Below are 22064 nucleotides of genomic sequence, written 5' to 3' on the forward strand. Positions count from 1 at the left end.
TGCTCACAGCTCCGGGTGCCCCGGCGAGGCAAACAAGAGTATGGAAAGCGAGGGCGCAATATGGGAAAGAAATGCGCACTCGTCCTTCGTGAATGTGATGATTTCCTCGCGCTCCCTCGGCGCCTATCGTACACTCTGTACCTTCCTCAGCCCGCACGGACATCCGTCTCTCCAGCTCCGGTGAACTCCCCGCAGGGAGCCAAGCCCTGGCCCAGGGGGGCAGTGCCTTGCAGCCGAGCCGGTGAGCGGGGCGCAGGCAGGAACACTGGCGCGGCAAGCGGAGCGCTTGCATAAGCCGCCCAGTCCCCTCCCAGGTGGCCTGCTGGGCACCGGCACCGCACGAACAGCCCAGGGGGATGCTGCAGGCGGGCGCGGGGGGTCAGAGGCTCCTTTCCCCCCAGACCCTCCCCCTGGATGCCGCGTCTCGCCCTCCGAGCCAACCCCAGCCCCTCCCGTCGGCGGTTATGAAACGCCGCCTGCAAGGTTCGTTTCACAACAGGGGCGGGCCTGAGCCGGTCGCCAATGGGCAGGCGCCGGAGCCGCATCACATGGGGGCTGCTCTAGATTTTACGTAATGTAGTTTTGTGCAAGCAACAAAAGCGTTTGCAAGCCGCGGGGGGGAGGGGAGGGCAACACCCCCTTCCCCCCGACAAATCGCTCCTCGGGGATGGAGCCGGGCTGCTCCAGCCCCGGGGAAGTGGCTGCACCCACCTGGCCCCCCTCTGCCTTCCTCCCGGGGAAGAGGAGGGTGGGAGGAGCAGCCTCCTCCCCCAGGCAGGGCAGCAGAAGGGATGCGAAAGGGGAGATCCGGGGAAACCTGCTGCTTGGTCAGAGCGGGTCGGAGACGGGGACCCCGGCACGCAGGAAGGGGGAAGGAAAAGCGCGGAGGGGGTGTCACCCGCGGGGAGCCCGAGCGAGCCCCGCTGCCCCCCGGGGGGTGCACGCCAGCCAGGCGCGGCGGGCGAGGATGGGGTAAAGGGCGTGGGAGGGTCCTTGGGTGCATCCGGATGGGTCCCGCAGCAGCAGCTCCCCCGGCGCGGCGCTGAGCCCGGGCAGGGGCTGGGCGGCCGGCGAGCCCGAGGAGGAGGCAGGCGTCCGAGGAAAGCGCTGGGGGCAGGAGACAGGGGCCACCCCGAGCAACCTGCGCGGGTCCCGGGCAGCCAGGGGAAGGAGAAGCCAGGACAGAGCTGCGCCCCTCGCCTTGTTTAGGGGCGCAGCCCCGCTCCCCATCTCCCCTGCTCGCCGGGGCGCAGTGTCCCCTGCTCCAGGGGCGCATCCCCCCGCGCCCGCCCATGCGCCGCGCCGCTGCCCCGGGAAGGTCGCGGTAGCTCCCCGCGATGGAAGTTTTCCTCTGCCCCGCTTGTCGGTTTGTCCTGTGGGACCCGGTGACCGTCTCCTGCGGCCACTCTTTCTGCAAGCGGTGCCTGGGCGACGTGCTGCCCTCCCGCTGCCTTCTGTGCCGGGGGAGGTTGAAACTCCTGGGCGTGAGGGCTGTTCAGGGCAACGTCCTGCTGGGCAGCCTGCTGGAGAAGTGCCTGGACCGGGACACCAAGCTGGCCCGGCTGCAAAGCCACCTGCAAGATCTGCTCAGGAGCCGCGACTACAGGGCCGCTCTGAGGACAACCCAGAAGGGGCTCGAACTGGGTAAGCGTGGCGGGGGGTCAAGGGTCTGGGGGTGGTGGGGAGGGAGGCTGGTCAATGTCTGGATCCGGGCACCCAAACAAAGCGAACCCCCACCCGTTCCTGGTTATGTAACTTCTCGCCAGGCGCGCCTGCTTATGAGGCTGCGGCGTTTCTCTCGTTATCAGTTTCCTGTCAAGGAAGAGCCGCTTTATTAGCTGAGATGGGAACCCCACCATCAGAGCTCCGCGCACGAAGCCGTGACTTCGCCCGGTGTCACCAACGGATGCAGCTGAAGCCAACCTCATTTTCACCAGGCTTGCGCAGATGAAGGGCTTAATTCCTCCAAACCCCACCCCGTAGGACTTTTAAAAGAGCACTTTTATTATCATCTGTGCCAAAGCTCCGAAGTTCAGATAGTGACAGCCCTCTGCTTGTCATGCAGTTGCCGATATTTTCTTTTGCAAGCCCTGCGCCCTGTTTACGTTATTCCCCTGCACGTATATAGCTTCCCTCCATGCATGTGAGCAGTCATTGCTCTTCCTTCAGGGACAACTTCTTCAGCAGGGCGAGGGGTACAGTTGCTGGGGCAAATTCCGCTGTCAGCCACTAGTCCAAAGGGTTTCATGTGTGCAAGTGGCAGCGGAATCGGAGCCATTATTTACAGGGGGGGCTGTGAGTTTATGAGAGGATGGGAGGGGAACAGCTGGGTTAGAAGTTGGAAGACCAGTAGCTGCAGAGTGCTCACATCCAGCGGTGTGTCAGTCCCAGAGGAAGTTCTTTGCCCAGCTTTGCTGGTCACAGGGGCTGGAGCCATTTGGAAAAGGGCTATGAAGATGGAAAATCATCAGCAGGGTTGTGAGACCATCACTGTGTATCCACCCACAGTTACACCTGTCTGAGTCACCGCTGCCTCTTGGGAGAGTGCAGCCACGGCAAAGACTCTTAGCCAAGGTTTGACTAATTCTCTACTCTCCCAGGTCTCCAAGGGCCAGGGCTGGATCCTGCAGTCTTCTTTTAGGATTGACCTCCAGGGGAAATTTGCCGGCAGGATCAGGCCCTGTATTTTCTGAACATAGGAGGGAATGTGGATTGCTCCTAGGACAGCAACAATACTGAGTACCACTTAGCGTTCAGCTAGAGTTTTGCATTTCCAATGCATGGCACAAACATTGATTCATTAATCACCATAGTACCAGCACCTGGGAATGCAGTGTTTCTATGTAACTAATTTGCTGATGGCTAATAAATCCTCACTGTGTCCTGAGCAGATCCTTTTATCCAACATATTAACAAAAGGCATGCATCACTTTTCAGCATCACGATTGCTTGATCAACAGTCTTGAAGCAAATGCATGCCTGTGTGTTAATTAACATTTTCATTACTGTTTTATTTTACATCATGGGATTCCTGTAAAAGAAATGTAAGAAAAATGTTCAAAGTTCCAAATCCTTGTTACACTATATGTGTGCTCCAAAGGTTCTTGGTTCTGTGCTTACCATCTCCCCAACTTGTCTTTATTCTTATCATTTGGATTGCTGTTGCACCAGTCTCCTGGTGCTCGGCATTGTACAAACACAGAGAAAATATTCAATCCCTGCCCAGAAGAACTTCCCATCTTGGTTATGGATACTGCCTGTCTATAAACAACGTTTTAAAAAATTGTATTATTTTCAAGGGAAATGAAAAAGCACTTTGCAGTTAACCAAAGGCAGTGGTTTGTTAATCCATCAGCTGCCTTATGTCACTTTTGCCAATGAGCTAGTGTATCAGTGGGAATTGTGGACCTCTCCTTAACTTATAGGGGCAATCAAGATTATGAAATACCATTAGGCAACAGCCACAGACGTAAAACAGAACATTCACAAAAAGAACATCTAGCCAGATCTTGAACTTTCCCCCGCAAGCTCAAGTTCACATGTGTCTCGGTGCACGTGGCAAATAAACCCGATCTGTAGGCATCATTAAACCTGTGAATACTAATGGCCATGGCATTCTGTCTTTACACACACATGAAGGGGACAGGTGAAGTAGTGCAAAATAGTCACACCCTAGCTCTTCCCCTCTGGATTCTGAGCTCCGCTCAGGCCCCAAATGAAAAATGAGTTGTGATTTCACCGTGGTTTCCATTTCTCCTCTTAACAAAACACACTGCACAGCTCAGTTTGGTTGGCAGTCCTGGCTCAAAGACTAGCATTGGGAGGAGGGGCTGCATCTCCTTCTATTATATATATAGTACTATCACCCAGGAGAGGAGACCCAGTCAGAGATCAGAGCCCCGTTGTGCTAGGCACCGAGCAGATAAGTAAGGAAAGGCAACTGCTACTCCAGAGAGCTCATTCTCCAGGATTATGACAAGACACAACAGGTGCATCCGATGAAGTGAGCTGTAGCTCACGAAAGCTTATGCTCAAATAAGTTGGTTAGTCTCTAAGGTGCCACAAGTACTCCTTTTCTTTTTGCGAATACAGACTAACACGGCTGTTATTCTGAAACAGGTGGATAAAGAGACACATGGGGATGTGGGCAAGGTTACAGTAAAGACAGGTATGTTTGCATGAATAAATAGTCTCATTGGCCATCATAGTCACAGCTGTCTGCCCGCCAGGACTGCGGCTCATTGGCAGAACTGCATCAGAGCCTAGGCCTGGAACGGCAGAGGATTCAGGTACACTGGCAGTGTTGTGTGCTTGGGAAACGTACCTAGCAAACCAAGCCCAAATCCGCTGCACACCCCAAATACCCTCAGGCTTATACAGAGCAATCCACCAGAGCATATGTTCAGAGCGCTTACGATTGTTTTATTATGGAGAAGAGAGCGCTGCTAACATTTCAGCAGCGTGTCTTCTTCAGAGCGGTTTTGCTAGAATCTCTTATCTGTAGTTAAATTACTATAACTGCTTGGAAAGCGTTTCCAGTTTGTTGCTCAATTTTAGCCCAAGGCCCTTTTCCTCTTTGGCTACAGAGCAGTCCTTGGCTGAGTTTTCTTAGAGCTTAGAGTGGGAGTTTAACACTCACATCAAGCAGCAGATTTTTGCCCCCCTTAGTCATAAAATCGTAGAATCACCGAAATGTAGGACTGGAAGGGACCTCGAGAAGTCGTCAAGTCCAGCTTCCTGTACTAAGGCAGGGCCAAATAAACCCAGACCATCCCTCTCTAACCTATTCTTAAAAGCTTGCCATGATGGGGATTTTACAACCTCTCGTGGATGCCTATTCCAGAACTTAACTACCTTTATAGTTAGAAAGTTTTCCTAATACCTAACCTGAAGCTGCAGATTAACATCACTTCTTATCCTGCCTTCAGTGGACATGGAGAACATTTGATCACCATCCTCCTTAGAACAGCCCTTCGCACATATGAAGACTGTCATCAGTTCCCTCCTCTGTCTTCTTTTCTCAAGACTATTCTTTGTCCACAAATGAATTTCCAGAGGTGGATGCCTGGCCACTGCGTTTATGTTCACTCAGAAGGATGGCACCGCGCCTGCCCTTGTTATAGCTTGGTTCTGGGTCGCTGCTGTCAAGCTCTCACTTTAACGCACCAGGGCAGCCCAAACGAAACCCACCCGAGTAAACCCCCTGCAGGGTGACGGCTTCCCCAGCACAAACACGGAGGCGATGTTATCGAGCTGGCTTTTCCTCACATTCCGAAGTTAGAATCTGGAGTGGTCGGGGAGATGAGCCTTCCTGGGAGTGATGGAGAGCCAGCAGTATAATTAGTGCAGGGGTATTTTCTCTCTCTAATCTGCTGTGCATCACCAGCTGTGGATTACAGAGACGGGCAGGGGGTTCACAGCCAGGCTTTCTCATTGATTAAGCTTGTACCCATCAGCAGTCATGTAACATTCTCACGAGGAGTGACTGAAAGAGAGAAAAAGAAAAGGAGGACTTGTGGCACCCTAGAGACTAACCAATTTATTTGAACATAAGCTTTTGTGAGCGACAGCTCACTTCATCGGATGCATTCAGCTGTAGCTCACGAAAGCTTACGCTCAAATAAATTGGTTAGTCTCTAAGGTGCCACAAGTCCTCCTTTTCTTTTTGTGAATACAGACTAACACGGCTGCTACTCTGAAACCTGAAAGAGAGAAAATATTCATAGACAGACTGCTTGGCCAGGAAAATTACCAGCACACTGGGGGATAGGTGGCCCCCTCTGCAAATTAATATATGGTATGACCGGTTGACCCAGGGAGCCTTTTAGCTACAAGTCATCGGCTGAAATCCAGCCTAGGTCAGTAGGGTCTGAAACTAATATCATCTTATGCTTATCTGGTAACCTCTATGAAATTAGAATTGGGGGTGTTAGTGAACAAGTGGCCATGTGACATCAGCAGTCCCCCTGGAATCCACAGTGGAAGTGCTGGAAGAAAGGCAAACCTTAGAGGTGATCCCACCAGGTCAGTGGATGAGGCCCAGTGTAAGCGTCTGTCCAGGAGCTAGCAGAGGTCTGTAGAACTGGCACTACGGCACCTTTCGTTGGTACTAAAGCGGGGAACTTCAAAGGTGCCCAGCTGCTATTAATCTGTCATTGAGAACTGAATTCCTCGCTCCCGTAGGCTGCTTTGGGGAATCTCAGTCTAAATTTATACTTGAAAACATAGAGCCAGAATCTCAGCAGGTGTAAATCGGTGTAGATGCATTGAATTTATGCTGATTTACACCAGCTGGGAATCTGGCCAATAAGGGATACAGATTCCCTCTCTTTGTTCCATATTCCTCCTCCATCCATCTTCCTTGACATGGAAATCGCAAACACTTGGTCAGACGGACTCAGAGGCTGTCTAGTGTCCCTGCAGCCTATGGGTCCTCAGCCAAAATGTTGTTTTGTAATGTCTCACAGCAGCATCGCTCAGTGACTCACACCCCTGGGCCTTCTATGGCAACAGCCCACCACAGGGACTATTTATATTCTTTCTCCAGCCACAGAAGCACAGCTGTGTCCCAAAAGACTGCTCCTGGATGTCTGGAGAACAGCCCCTTCCCCCCCCCCCCCAACCTTGAACCAATAGGTCCTGTTCTTGAAAGGCAGCTCTAATATGCATGGTCAGATTCCACTCAGTTGAGGTCTTGCTAAGAGATTGGGTACATCAGGATAAATTGGAATGAAGGGAAATTGAAGGCTGGATATTTGGGGTGGGAAAGGGGAATCCCTAGGTTTCGTAGATTGTTGAATAGTCTCTGAAGGGATGCTGGCTGTGATTCAGCCTTATTACACCAAGCACCTGAGATTAAAAACCAGGGAGCAGTTCAGCATTAGCAAGGAAAGGGACTAGATGAAATGGAAGCTCTGATTCCCTGTCTCTAAGCAGTCTGATCTGTAACTGATTGCTCTGCTTGTTATTCTGTCCTTTTCCCATAGCCTGTGTCTGGCTCATCTATTCGGGAGAGAGATTGTCTCTTACTCTGTGTTTTTACAGCACCAAGCACAGTGGGGCCCCAATCTTTGCTGGTCCTTAGGCATTACGATAATAAACATGATTCATTATTCTAAGGGTGGGTAGTTTACTTGGGATACCCTAAGTAAGTAGAACTGGTCAAAAACTTTCAGTTGAAAAACAGTTTTCTTCATGTTTTATGTATCATTTTCATTTTTTACTGATCAGTTTTCAGTTTGTTTTCTTTTGTTTTTGACGCTTGTACCACTCTGGATCGGACCAATTCACCATGCGCCAGGCTTCTGCAAAAAATCAGAAGTACACCCTAAATGAAAAGTGTCTATTTGAAAATTGAAAAAAAAATCATTTTTGAGAAATTTCCAAACCATGGGAATATAGTAATGCAGATAAAAGAAATCCTTGTAAATATTTGTGGATCAAAAATGAAAAACTGGGCCCATTTTGAAACCCAGCAGAATTAAAACAGCTTTGAAAATTTCAGAGTTTTCATGAATTAAGGTCTGGAATTATAGAGTCTTTAGCTTTGTTGACCAACTCTAGTTTAATCGTAGCCTGCTTTTGCATTACCAGTTCCTGTTATAAAATATTGACATCTGTGACTCACGTCAGCCTGGATCATCTAGTTAGCTGGATAAGATCTCTTAGTCATGTGTCTGATGTGAATATTCTACTCTGAGAGTGCTAACCTGCATATTCATTGCCTTACGGACTCTTCTGCATCCTGGCCTGAAATTAAGTCATTAACAAAAAATAATTAGGACCAACAGTGTGAATTTAGTGGTGACAGAATCATGGCGTAAGTTGATCAGAATGCAAATGCAAGTGTATGTGATAACATAGTGCAAGTCTCACCGATTTGGCATACAATGAGTGTGCAAAACAGTTGTCACAACTGTTTTATCCTGTTGGCTGGCTTTCCTTCTACACCCTCTCCTCCACGCTCCGATGTGCAAGCTATGCTTATTTTGCCTTGTCCATCCAATGCCAAGTCAGTGCAAGTTACACTACTTACCCCTGACACCTGTTTTCTGACGTTGTACACCCCCCTTCCTCCCAGCTGCATTTGTCCAGGAGATTTCCATAGGACTTGCACCTGTTTGCACTAGGTCAGAATGTGGTTTGCCGTGTATAGGAGATCCTGAGTGCAGACCTTGTATTAACGGCACTGAGGGCTTCTGCCTGCAGCTCCTGATGATGTTTCGCTGAGGCTGTGCCGGTCGGAGGTGTATGTGGCCCTGCAGCAGTATTCAGAGGCGCTGGAGGATTTGGAGGTGGTGTGCCGGAGTGAGCCAGAAGAGTTTGAGGTGCGTCAGTGCATGGCTAGTGGGTTTGTTCTGCTACAAGAAGGTGGATGGGGCACTTGCTGTGGGCTACAAGGGCTCCTTGAAACAAAACGTGGTGCAAAATGTTGAGCTTGAGCTGTGGGACTGTAGCCGTCTGCTCACAGGAACAGGGGGATTTCATTCCTGGGACGGTTAGAACTCTAAATAGGGGGTTAAAAATGCTGGCGAGCTCTCCCTCCCCGCTTCTCCAGAGGGCTTCATTTGACCCCAGGCATCTCATAGAATCATAGAATCATAGAATATCAGGGTTGGAAGGGACCCCAGAAGGTCATCTAGTCCAACCCCCTGCTCGAAGCAGGACCAATTCCCAGTTAAATCATCCCAGCCAGGGCTTTGTCAAGCCTGACCTTAAAAACCTCTAAGGAAGGAGATTCTACCACCTCCCTAGGTAACGCATTCCAGTGTTTCACCACCCTCTTAGTGAAAAAGTTTTTCCTAATATCCAATCTAAACCTCCCCCATTGCAACTTGAGACCATTACTCCTCGTTCTGTCATCTGCTACCATTGAGAACAGTCTAGAGCCATCCTCTTTGGAACCCCCTTTCAGGTAGTTGAAAGCAGCTATCAAATCCCCCCTCATTCTTCTCTTCTGCAGACTAAACAATCCCAGCTCCCTCAGCCTCTCTTCATAAGTCATGTGCTCTAGACCCCTAATCATTTTTGTTGCCCTTCGCTGGACTCTCTCCAATTTATCCACATCCTTCTTGTAGTGTGGGGCCCAAAACTGGACACAGTACTCCAGATGAGGCCTCACCAGTGTCGAATAGAGGGGAACAATCACATCCCTCGATCTGCTCGCTATGCCCCTACTTATACATCCCAAAATGCCATTGGCCTTCTTGGCTACAAGGGCACACTGTTGACTCATATCCAGCTTCTCGTCCACTGTCACCCCTAGGTCCTTTTCTGCAGAACTGCTGCCTAGCCATTTGGTCCCTAGTCTGTAGCGGTGCATTGGATTCTTCCATCCTAAGTGCAGGACCCTGCACTTATCCTTATTGAACCTCATCAGATTTCTTTTGGCCCAATCCTCCAATTTGTCTAGGTCCTTCTGTATCCTATCCCTCCCCTCCAGCGTATCTACCACTCCTCCCAGTTTAGTATCATCTGCAAATTTGCTGAGAGTGCAATCCACACCATCCTCCAGATCATTTATGAAGATATTGAACAAAACCGGCCCCAGGACCGACCCCTGGGGCACTCCACTTGACACCGGCTGCCAACTAGACATGGAGCCATTGATCACTACCCGTTGAGCCCTCCCTGATCTCCCTGATCTTGTTTTGCCACAGTTCTACGAACCTCTGCCCTGCCCTGGAGAGAGTTAGAGCTGTCCAAAGGAGATGGGGAGGGGGTCCTACAAATATTTAAGAGCAAAATTTGAATCTGTTATCAAACAGGATGCACCTAGCAACTTATCTGCTGGTGCACGAGGATTCAGCTCTGGGACTCAGAACTCTCAGAATATCAGGGTTGGAATGGACCTCAGGAAGTCATCTAGTCCAACCCCTGCTCAAAGCAGGACCAATCCCCAATTTTTGCCCCAAATCCCTAAATGGCCCCCTCAAGGATTGAACTCACAATCCTGGGTTTAGCAGGCCAATGCTCAAATCACTGAGCTATCCCTCCCCTTCTCCAGCTGTTGCAGTTTTAGAGGGTCTTCCCCATTAAGCCTCTTCCCCCCTCCAGCTCCAGGGTGCTTTGCCTTTTGGCCACTCTTCCTGAAATTCATGGGCAGATCAGCATCCCATGAGTCTTAGGGCCTGATCCAATGCCTGTTATAAAAATTGAGACTCTTTCCATTGACTCTAATGGGCATTGGATCAGGCTTTAACTTGCTAGACTATCAAGCGCACACCATTTGTTTTGTGCATTGCAATGCTCCACCACGATGCGACGCCTCTGTGTTGTCATGTGATGCTGTAAACTATCGAGCCTTTGAGGACAGAGGTTCACAGGTGGGAACCCTTCCCTCATCCCTTCTCTTGGGAAATCAGATGGCATTTTCCAAGGTGCTTTTGGCAGGAAGTTCATCCCTTATATAATTAGTGTTGCAAAGGCATAAGGAGACCAGGCCATTTTTTGTTACCGCTGGCACAGCTGTTGTTCCCTTGTATGTTGCCAGGCAAAATAGAGTTGTTTTCTCTATGGTGAGATCTCCTGTGGCTCACTAAATGCTGGAAGTAGGTGCTTTCTTCTTGGCTTTCTCCCCACAGGCCAGGTACAACAGGACATTTGCTAGACAAGCCCAGTATAAAAGGAGATATATGCATGGCTCCCTCCCACCTCCAGCGCCCTGCTAGAGATTTCAGGCCAGACCTTGAAGGGGAAAGGCAGCTCGGTCTCCAGCCTGCCTGCTTAAACTGAGCTGGCTGATTATGCCAGACTATGGGCCCATGGTTTCTTTATGACACAGGCTCTTGTTCACCACGGGTGGAGCTGACCTCTTTTTCTTTGGCCCTCGTTCAGCGTCTGTGAGCAAGAGAGTAGCATGGCCTTTTGCATAATATGACAGTGACAAATGTTCATGCCGTTTGATTTTTCTGAGCTCACTTGCCCAGGTTTTGGAGAGATCTGGTTTCTCTGGGTGTGTTTGCACAATGTGGGCTGGATTCTCTATGGCGTTGTGGCCCCTTTATACTTCTCCAGCTACACAAGGGCAGCCAGATCTCCCCATGAGGGAGTACTCTCAGCATAAGTGGGTCCCCATGGGAAGAGCGGGCATGGCTGGCTCTGTGCTATCTTCCCTTGCAGCCCACTGTGTACCAGGGGCACATCAAGGAAAAGAGAGAGCATGGCTGGAGTGAACTGGAGGTTTGGGGGCTGTGGGCAATCGGATGTAAATTACAGCAGCCTTGAGGTTGCTCTAATTTACACTGGGGACTGAGCACAAAGGTGTATTTGTCCCCTCATTTTCTGCACTGAGCATTGCTTGGCTGGAGTGCACCATGTGGCGCTATGTCTTTAATGGCTGTACTAATACAAATTATACAGAAAGATGAGAGGATTTTTCTTTTCAGTGTCACAAATTTTCTTTGGACTCCAAAACTGCCAAATTTCCACCCAGATGCAAATATCTTACCCTCAGCTCAGCTTAATTTGGAGCCAGGTCCCGGCAGTGCAGGGGAAATGCAGTAGCCACTAAGGGGTTTCTTCTAGCCTCCCTTGGCCTATAGTTTGGAAAACTTTCATGGTGGCCCTTCCCTGTGTCCCTGGGGGATGTCTGGGAAAGGGACAGCTTGCAGAGAGCGGCAACAGAGATCTAGAGAGTGGATGGGAAAATGTGCTCATTGTGCAGAGGATCCAACCTTTGAATCCCACCACCTTCTAGCAGCCCTGGTGCAGCTGGTTACCAAGCCGGGCTCATGGTCCATTGCTAATTCTGAACTCACGCGCTTGCTCTCTACACAGTCATCGGGTGTGTCTTGCTTGGAAGCACATTAACCAAATTAAGTGTCAAGTTGCAAATATTGAATGTTGAACCCCGCTGCCAGTCTGGGGCTCCCGTCAGGGGCCCCTGTAAATGTAAGATTTACTCCTGGCATGGGAAACCTTAAATTAATGAAGACTTGGCCCGCCACTTCTCAAAGGTTGCTGACCCCTGTTTTAGCACCACAGAACAAACACTCGCGTGTGAGCTTAAAGAGTAAAGTTATGAGCCAGCAGCAGTAGTAGGTCGCTATCCTATAGAAAACCAGCCATATCATGCAGTACCCATGTTGGCAGTGTGTTAAAAACACAGCCTCCAAAACATTCCGTATTGCTCAGTGGGACTAGCTGCCTTCTTGTCTTTTCCATCTGTAATTTCTGTGATTCTTGGAGACAGCAGCAGTACGGCGTTCACATTTCACCACACACGGCTTTTTATGACATTCATGGGATTCATAGCTCAGTTCATGGGGCTTCTCAGAGGGAAGCCGAAGTGGCCATTTGGGGGTTTCTTTTAGGGGGTTCCTCAAGGTCTGCGTTGGTGGGCAAACTTGTATTAATGCTGCCTGTTGAGCTGATACAATGAGGACTTGGGTTTCTAGGGCTGCCAAGCTCGCGCCTCTCAGGGGCATGAGGTTCCCTTTAAAAGAAAACAACCAGCTGGTGACTAATCCGGACGGGGAATCTGTATGGCTCGGTCCTATTTGCTTTGCTCCTCTGCAGGGCTATTTCAGGAAAGGAAAGGTGCTGCTGGAGATGGGGCAGAAGTCCGACGCCTTGCTGCAGTTCCACCATTGCCTTGCACTGAATCCCAGCTTCCCTGCCGCTCAGCGCGAGATGGAAAAGGTGAGTGTGCCCCGGGGCCTTTCAGCCAAGAGCCAGGCCCCACTTTAAACCTGTCGACTTCCCCAGGAGGTAGAAATCTGGGCATGGGTTTCAGTGCCCTTGCATAGAGCAATGAGGTGCTCCTTTCCTCCCGGAGACTGGGCATCCTGCTCCACCGAGTCGCTAACCCTGCCAGCGTGGGAGTGAGGAATAGTCTCTTCCTGAGGGCAACTATGAACAGGCTTCCTTCCCCTCACCCCCCACCTTCCCCAGGCAAAAGCCTTGCAGTTTTCCTGTCCAGAAAACTGCCTCTCGAGCCGCAGCTCCAAGTCTCTGGCCTTGGCAATGCTTAGCGGAGGCACTGCACCCAGGCTGGTTAAGAAAGAGCAGCCTAGCCAGCCCGGAGTGTGGGGGATCTCAGTGCAGATCCTGTTTGGCCGGCATCCCTCCCCTTACAGAAATCACCATGACCTTTGGCACCGCTTGCTACCCCTGGCATGCTTCCATGGGCACAGAGACGTTTCCTCCATCCGAGTCCAGGGCGAGGAACATGGTTGTGGGTGGAGCGGTTTGCAGTGCGCCTGCCCGTGTTGTATCAGTTTTGTTGGCAAAGTCCCCAAGGCTGTTAATCACCACCGTCATATTCGCTCTCTTCTACCGCCCTTTCTTCCCAGCTCACTGCACTGCCCAGGCATTAATGTGGCAATGGGTAGAACTGGTGTGTCACTGCAGCAGGAAACCAGGATTCTGTCCAGAGGCTTTGAAGATGAGAAATTGGGCTTGGATCTTCATCTCTACCCTGTCCTATAGCCATCAGGCATGGCTGGAGTTTGGTCCTGCCTAGCTTCTAGAATATATAGGGTTGGGGGGGGGGAACAGAGGGCGTTGAGGGCTTAGACTTTTCCACCCCAATCTAGAATCCACATTCCACCTTATGGTGTGCTTTCCCTGCATCAAACATGTGACGTGACTCCTCTGCCTGCAGCTCCTCACGCAGGATGACTCCCCGCTGCCCGGCACTGTTGTGGAACTACTGAGTGCTGCCAGCCTGGACTTTAAAAGCTCCAGCTCAGGGAAGGAAGGAGCAGGCCCTCTGCTAAGGCCCTCTGCGGCAGGAGAGTATGGGCAGGTGAGGAGGCCTGTTGGGCCCGCTATGGTTATGCGTGCAGGTGCAAAGATCAGGTGAAGATAGTCACTCAGAGGGGTGTGTGTGTGTAACCAAGAGCGCTGTCGTGTCTTTCTCTGGGATTGGGAAGGGGGTGAAGGAAAGACGGAGGGAGTTGCAGCTAGCAGAGATTCAGCACCGCAAAGGGGTGAACAGAGCGGGTTGAACACCGGGAAAGCGATACCCCCGCATCTCGTGAAGGGATTGGGCAGGTATGAGAACGCGCCCATTTTCCAGATTTTCCCCCCCGCCGTGTTTTTGGTAAGCAAAATATTTCCAAACTGATCTCAGGCAACAAAAGATGTGACAGCAAATTCCCCCTCCCCGTGTTTCGTTTTTCGAGGAAAAAAAGGGGGGGGGGATTTTTTGATGAAAAGCTTTACGTGAGGAAAAATTCAGGCCAGCTCTCTTAATGAAAGCGCCTCTCCTGTTGTTACTTTACCCTCTCTGGGAGACCCCGCCAGTTGAGGAGGGACGTGGAGACGGGGGAGTGTGGGTTCAGGCATACCCAGGGAGTGGGCGGAGCTTGGAGAGAGTTGGCCCATGTTTTAAGCACAACACTGGCCATCCTCTGCATGCATGATAGGTGCCCCGGTTGGATAACAAGGGGACAGCATCTTTGTTCTCCTCTGTAATGTGTGTGTGTTTCTCCTCTGTAGTGTGGGTGTAAAATCCTTCCCTGGGAGCTCCCATGCCCAGCATGAGTGGAAAATCCTTCCCCCTTGTGACTCAGTAGTGCAGACGTGTCTATGGGGAATGCAGGAGAGGCAAGGATATCAGGCTTGACTTTTTATTTTTTGTGATCCAGGATCCAGAGAGAGAGACGGAGGATGGGAAGGGGGAAGCTTTGTCTGAACTTAGCCAGTTGGAGCCTCGAATTCCCCAGCAGCCTGCCTGGTGGCTGAGGAGAAGGAAAGACTCAGGGACTTCGACAGAGAGGCAAGAGGGGAGATCATTAGGTAGGAGGCCTTGCAGGCACCTGGAAGCCCATCGAAATGCCGCGAGTGTGTGTGTCACCCTGTCCTCTATTGCAGGGGAAGTTTGCAGGCTCTCTCTTGGCATTGGGACCTACGGTAGATAGGGCTTAATATTCACGGAGAGTAGAAGAGTCTCAGTGGTTGTGGAAACCCAACATTTCTTAATGAGGCTTTGTCAGTCTCCTCTAGAGTGTGTCCCCTCACCAAGCCGGGTAGAGGAGTCTACTCCAGAGACTTCTGACTGTATGTGGTCAAACTCCACCCTAGAGTCACACCCTCTCAGTCTCCTCATCATAGGAAGTACAGAGCAGAAGGCCATGACCTGAACTGGACAGTGTCTATCCCCCTCACCTGGTCTCGTAGGCTGGGGGGACTGGCTGGTATTTGGATTCAGGTTGGAGTTGTATTTGGAAGTACAGCGTCATGTGGTTGTGAATTCCATCCCATCCCATTTGTACTGTGAATTCCCTTCTTCCAGCAGATGTGCTTCCAGCACATTTAGCAGAGTGATTTCCCCATGCATACTCTCACTTAGAAAGGCGGCTGTTAATGCCGCTCCAGTTACAGTGTGTCCTCCACATAGACAGGCTTAAAAGACAAGTGCAGTTACTTTGCTCTCAAACCAGAAGCCCACAGAAGACTGTGGAAATATTCCCAATGTCTTCCAGGGGCTTTGGATCAGGCCCTCCATTCCGGAGTGAGAAACACTTCCTGTCCTGTACACACCAGGGGAAAATGTTTTTCCAAAGTATGAACTTGGCCTTAGCTTTGGGCATGATGGCTGCCGCAACACACACACGCAATTAGATAATGCTACCTGGCACTTTGGCTTTTCCTCTTCAAAGCATTGTCTGGGTAGTAACGACTTACACCTCACACCACCCGTGGGAGGCAGAGAATTAGTTTCATTCTCCAAATGGGCAAACAGACCTAGAGGGATGAAATGACTCACTCAGGCCATGCAGAATGACTCACTCAGCGGCAGGGCAGAAATTACTGCTCCTGGTCTTACGCTTGCTTCACTAGACTTGAGATCCAGGCCACGCTGCCTGCTAAAAATGTTACATTTGAAATCCACCCGGCTGAAACCCTGTGGCTGTATGCTGCAGGAGGGCAGATGAGGTGATCACAGAGGTTCCTTCTGTCCTTAAATCTATGAAAACCCCCAAGCGTTTCTCAGAGGGCATCACTCATTCCTCTGCTCCTAGGTATTGGAGAGGAAACAGCAGGAGCAAAATCTAGCCATCGCCTCGAGCCAGAGCTAAGGGACCTACTGAGCGTGTCTGACCTGGAGTGCTCCCTCTGCATACGGTGAGTCACCAAAGGGCTTTTGCCGAGCGGGGGGCCCAGTTTGCTGGCCCAGGTCTTTTGCTCACATCTTGCTGCTAAATTTTGCATACCCAAGCGCAGGCAAAGCTAAACGAGGGGCGCACGATAAAGCGCGCAGGACACGGATAACAATGTGTGGTCAGTCCCTTTGATGTCGATAACAGAGTCCGTTACCACCAGCTCGTGAGTCAGTATTCCTGTGATTCACTGTAATGAAAACACTAGGCACCCATAGGCTGAGGCTCTGAAGTGAGGGGTGCCTTCTTTAACTGGGGACCATTGGGCCTCTCTGTTGGAGAGAAACTCCAGGACTGGAATAGCCCAGGGCAATGGCAGAGCTGTGTGTGCAGAGGGGAGGAAACTGGTGCAGAATACAGCACGCAGCCAGACTGGCTTGTTGGACAATATAGAGCAGGGAACGGGCTGGGGCCATGTGATTGAGTGAGTTGATAGCGAAACCAAGTGAAACTTGCCAAAGGGTGTGTTAAATTAACTTCATTATCCACTTAACTCTTCGAGTACCTGGAACCGTTACACAGCTGTCCTCCTCCCCGCTCCTGAAGGCTCATGTGCGCGCAACAAGAAGACAAAGACGTTTGTACATTGCAGCCTGGGCCTGAGGCTGCTCCTAATCCTTTCCCTGCTCCTAGTAGCTACACGGCGGGGTGGGGAGTGGGGGGGTTCAGCCAGCGAGTGGGCAGCGTGGGAAATGTACCACCCCCACTGTAAATGAACTGAGGAGGGTGGAGTTAAACTAGGGGTGAATTTGGCCCAATGTACCTGAAAATCACCAGTCGTTTAATCCCAGGACTGTTTTTTGAGGAGGGGAACGAGGCATGTACAAGTGTCCAGAAGCCCAAACTGTAATGGAGAGAGAGAAGCCAGGAGAGAAATGTTAGCCCAATGATTGGCGCTTCCATTGGGCAGCACGTCCTGGCCTGTTAACATCTTCTCCAAGCAGCGGGCACTGGTCCAGGGCTCTCTGCTCTATGTCACTCTTTGGTCCCTACTCTCTTGCTGGCCCATGACCTCTCTCCCTTCCCTGGGTTTGTCCCAAGTAATCTGTTACTCTCCATGTCTGGGTGGACCCTCCCCTCCTCCGGGGGAAGGCTGTTGGGGCCATTTGGTGGGACCCTGCCACCTGCTACGGAAAGTCACATAGGCCAGTTGTTAGCGCTCTCTGGGCGAGGAGATCGCTGGGAACGCTCTGGAGGCAGCATGCTCGGCCTTCGTCGGTGCTGGTGGGATGGAGCATCTTCCATTGCCTAATGCTGACCGCCCCGGTTGCCTCCAGAGGAAACCCCTGCCCTGCCACTAGGCAGGTGCAGTGACAAGACAGCGTGTGTGGGATCACCAGGACTCCAGCAGGGATGCTGTGGGGCTGATCTCCGAGGTTTTAGTGGTTTAACTCCATCGATTGGAGCCCAGGCTGCCGATCGGGGGAAGGTGATTTATACTTCTGATTAAGCAGTAAGCCAGCATCACAGACAGGCTTCACACTGGAGCATTCAGCTAACTAAGCAGCAGGCCAAGGTGAGCATGTTCCCTCACAAACGGCTGGCCTCTCCCAGCAGCGAGAAAGGAGATCTGGGACACGGCTTGCCCCTGCAACAAGGAGAAGTGGTACATGCGGCCTTTTCTCCGGGTTGGGTCTGACTGTGCTCTGGCTCGGTGGAGCTACCCTTAACGCCCACCAGCAGGGACGGGAGGAGAACTAGGCCTTGTGCTTGGATATGTTGGCCAGCAACAGACAGGACCTGAACAAACAGCTCTGACAGCGCTCCTCAGTCCTGACCTTAAACCTGTGCTCCCTCCTCAGGCCTCTGTTCAGCAGAGACCTATGGCCGCACTGCGCTCAGGCAACTTGTCCCTGAGCCATGCCCCCGTGACCACCCTGGGACTTCAGATCAGCCTCTGAACCCAAGAGCAGTGGCTTGAAGCACTAATCCCTCTGGACGACCCAGCCCTGGTCTGCAGCTCGAGGGCTGGTTATTTTTTAAGCCTGAGTTCCCTCGATTAACAATAATAATGCGACTAATCCATTAGGGTAGACGTCAGTTCGATGAGAGGAAATGGTCTGTGTGAGCCAAGATGCTGCACAGAGCTCGGGCCTCCTGGCAAATTGACTGTCAAGTGCTGGCAAGTTCTGGGAATAACCTGCTAGGCTGGCTGCTCCTGGCAAAGGGGAGATGGCCATGTGAGCGGAGATGTTCAGTGATGTGTGAGGCTCTGGGGCAAAGTCATTGAGTGTCATGGGGTCAGGTGTCTTCCAGACACTGGTCATACTCAGCTGTACGTTTCCTTTACAGTCAGTTGCCTGCCAGGAGGCTTGGCTGTTAGGGGAGTGAGCACCAGGTGCAGGAGAGCTGACTTGCATTGTAGGATGGAGGTGCTGGGCAGGTGTCAGAGGGTGAATTCTCTCTGTCTATGGTAATTCTGTGGTTCCATTTGCCATAGCCTCCGGCTGCCTGACCCTCTTAAAGCTATGTATCCTCCCAGCACCCCTGTGAGGGAGGGAAGGGCTGTTAGTCCTGTTTTACAGATGGCACCTGAGGCAGATAGACTGACTGTGAGTCTGTGCTTCCCCCGTTCAGCCCCTTCCTTCATGGACCATGGAGGGAACGGGATTGTCTGCATTGCCTTCAGCATGCTCATAACACGCTGCAGTATGATAATGACTGTTGTCTAACCTCATGCTTCAGGGCTTCAGCCAGTCACTTGCTGGGGTCAGGAGGGAATCCCCACCCCCAACATACACTTTGAATCTTTTTCCCCCCAACTTCCTCTGAAGCATCAGAGATGAGCCACAGCTAGAGACATGATATTGGTTGGGGGTGGACCAGTGCTCTGAGCTGGTACAGAGAATCGTCTGTCTTAGATGCCTGGCTGGTGGGTCTGGCTTATATGCTCAAGGTCTAACTGGTCGCTATAGTCAGGGTCAGGATGGAATCTGCCCCCACTGGCTGGCTGGGACCTTGGGAGTTTTTCACCTTCTTCTGCAAATGAGGCCTGGCTCCCCTCCTGGGATCACAAAGCTCTGTCTCACCTACTCAGTTCCCTGCCATTGCAGGGCATCGGTGGGATCTCTGTCTTGCTTGTACTTGATACCTACGGTACACAGCAGTTTAGTCTCCTGAGGTTTGAAATGCTTGAGTTTAAGTGAAGTCACTGGGCTCGACATAGCGGGATTTGGGTGCAGGTTAATAGCCTGTGATACAGGGGCGGTCAGACTAGATCGAATGGTCCCTTCTGGGTTTATGAGACTCACCCAAGAGGTCTATGGCAGGGCAGTGCTTGAACCCAGGTGTCCGCTAGTGCTCTAACCAGTGGCCATCCTTCTTCTCTAGCTCTAAGAGCTCCCCCCTGCCCCCCAGCAGTGAGAGCAATTCATAGAACAAACTAACAAGCAGATCCCCAGTAAAGTGCTCGTCCCCTTTCTGGGGTGTAAGCACGGCAACACAGTCTCCTCTCCTGTTGGCTCCAGCCTCCGCCAGGTCCCCAGTAAAGCATCCTGACAGGTCGCATAGCCGGTGAGTCCTAGGTGCCATAGGGCACAGCTGGAGCTGTTAAGAGCGTGGTGGGTCCTTCGTGAGCTCTGGCCACAGAGAGACATGTGTCAGTGGCGGGCAAGATGCACCTCTGGTGGGTTTGTGAGCGGCATAGAACTTGATCGCTGTTCTCCCGCAGTGGCTGCACCGCTGCCCCCTAACACCTTGGTCACGTGGCAGCCGGAGTGCGGTAACTCCATCTGCCGCGGGCTGCCCGCAAAGCAGTGCCCTGGCTTTGGTGCAGACTGCAGCAGCTCAAAGTGTGCGTCCGCGAGCCTCCCACACGTCCTTCGCACTGGCTGCCCAGAGAGCACACATGCTTTGCTGGCATACGAAACCTTAACTAGACTGGGACCCAGCTACCTGGGGGGCCTGCTCTCTGCTTCTCTCCTTCCTGGGCTTTCGGTTCTTCTAAGGCCAAATCGTGGCCTGTAACTCCACGCACCCCTCTTCCACCCTCCTGCCTTCGGTTTGCTCAACCTTGTGCCTGTGGTTCTGCAGGATGTTTTTTGAGCCAGTGACCACGCCCTGCGGCCACACCTTCTGCAAGGAGTGCCTGGAGCGCTGTCTGGACCACAGGCCCAACTGCCCACTCTGCAAACAGAGCCTGAGAGAGGTAAGAGGAAGCCTCTGGTGACTCTGTGGGTTGGAGCAGAAGGGAGATCGGAGCACTGCTGTTAACACGCTCCAGCTGTAAAAGCAGCAGGACTGGAAGCAATATTGGCCAGACTCGGAGGGTATAAGACTAGGACTGTGCTGTACGTTGGCAAGCACTGTTCTCTACCAGATGGGTCTGGGTCTGCTCATGTACATGTGATCATATAATGCTTTTTCACACAACATGCAATTAGACTGTGGAACTCATTGCCACAAGACTAGTTGAGGCCAAGAATTTAGCTAGATTCACAGAGGCACTGCACATTTATATACATCTAGGGTTATAATAGTGAAGGCTAACAAAAATGGAAGGGGATTAAACCTTCATGCCTCAGGGATTAAGGGAATCTCTAACTAACAGGGATTAAGAGGAGACCATCACAAAGCAGATTATCTCAGGGGTTTCTTGAAGCTTCCTCTGAAGCATCTGATATTGGCCACTGTCAGAGACAGGATACTAGACTAAATGGACTATAGGTCTGATCCAGTCTGGCAATTCCTTTCCTATAACACCTAATCCTATTACACCTGTGGGAAACCCTCCTATAGCTGGAATGGGAGGGGCCTACATCACTGGGAGAAGAAGATTGTGGGCTCTCTCCTTCCCATTCTTTGATCTGAAATGGCCTTTGGCTCCATGAGGGGTGGGGATAGTTCCCAGCTTCAGTTGGGCCCCTGCACTTCCCTGAATGTTTTTGACCAAGGTTGTACTTCTTTCTCTTTCTCTCTCTTCCAGTATTTGAAGGCTGGGAAGTACAACCCCACCGTGCTGCTGGTGGAGATCATGGCGGCCACCTTTCCCTCGCAGCTGGCAGACAGGAAACGGGTGCATGAGGCTGAGATGGCAGAGCTCTCAAAGTAAACAAAGAACGTCTTCAATATACGTTTGTGGGGGTGTGTGTGGAGAGAGGGGCGGGAGAGCGAGTGTACGTGCCTGTACCATAATGTGGACAGGGAAGACCTTCAGTCTCAAAGGGCCCTTCAGAGAACAGAGAGGATCCCACTGAGAAGCTGCTACCTGGTGGGTTGGTGGGGTTCTCTCCACTGGGCCTCCATATCAGATCAGCTGGACTGCTTCATTGGCAGAGTTATAGCCCCCTGGATGATCTGAGGCGATGATTTACTATTCTGCAATGCCAGAGCATTGTTTCTTCATGCATCCTTTGCCTCTTGGTGGAATGCAGTATTAAAGAGCAGGTTTGTGAGAATGGCCAGGTCCTGCTAAGTATAAATTGACTCGTTGAGACTGATGAGACTCGGTGTCCTGTGCTTTTCCATGTGCTGCTCTTGCCACGTCCACACGGAAAAGGGGTGAAGTTTCAAAGCAGTGACCAAGAATTTCTTTCCTGTCATCCCCTTCCCTGCAGCCTGACCAAGAACATCCCCATCTTTGTGTGCACCATGTCTTTCCCGGGCATCTCGTGCCCGCTGCACGTCTTCGAACCTCGCTACCGTCTCATGATGCGGAGGTGCCAGGAGACCGGCACGAAGATGTTTGGCATGTGTATGTATGAGAGTGGGAAGAGGTGAGCCACAGACCAAGGCACCAACTGCAGCTGCATTCTCATCCCTCCATCTGTGATCCGCTCCTCCCACTACCCATGCTTCATCCTCTCAGACCTATCGACTACCCCATTTTTTGCTGTAGACATGTCAATTCCTGTGTCTTTATCTTCCAAAATAGTAGCTGTCAGTCTAGGGGCCCTGTAACGTCCACGGGGGGCCACTGTCAATGCTGGAAGAAAGATGGTCCAGTGGTTAGGGCCA

At 51.5% G+C, this 22064-nt stretch overlaps 1 protein-coding gene across 1 annotated transcript in view; it reads left to right on the forward strand.

Annotated features, from left to right (window-relative positions):
• Nucleotides 1-1211: 1211 nt before the first annotated feature.
• LOC141991868 (LON peptidase N-terminal domain and RING finger protein 1-like) overlaps nucleotides 1212-22064 on the forward strand; it is a 29509-nt gene continuing 8656 nt past the window's right edge. The window contains exons 1-9 of the mRNA XM_074960251.1: nucleotides 1212-1644; nucleotides 8209-8327; nucleotides 12520-12642; nucleotides 13607-13750; nucleotides 14595-14745; nucleotides 15972-16074; nucleotides 20142-20256; nucleotides 21034-21155; nucleotides 21665-21823. Coding sequence (XP_074816352.1) covers nucleotides 1338-1644; nucleotides 8209-8327; nucleotides 12520-12642; nucleotides 13607-13750; nucleotides 14595-14745; nucleotides 15972-16074; nucleotides 20142-20256; nucleotides 21034-21155; nucleotides 21665-21823 — 1343 coding nt within the window. The 5' untranslated portion in view covers nucleotides 1212-1337. The remainder of the gene's footprint in view (nucleotides 1645-8208; nucleotides 8328-12519; nucleotides 12643-13606; nucleotides 13751-14594; nucleotides 14746-15971; nucleotides 16075-20141; nucleotides 20257-21033; nucleotides 21156-21664; nucleotides 21824-22064) is intronic.

This window comes from Natator depressus, chromosome 8, assembly GCF_965152275.1.
Source record: "Natator depressus isolate rNatDep1 chromosome 8, rNatDep2.hap1, whole genome shotgun sequence".
NCBI classification, from domain to species: Eukaryota; Metazoa; Chordata; order Testudines; family Cheloniidae; genus Natator; species Natator depressus.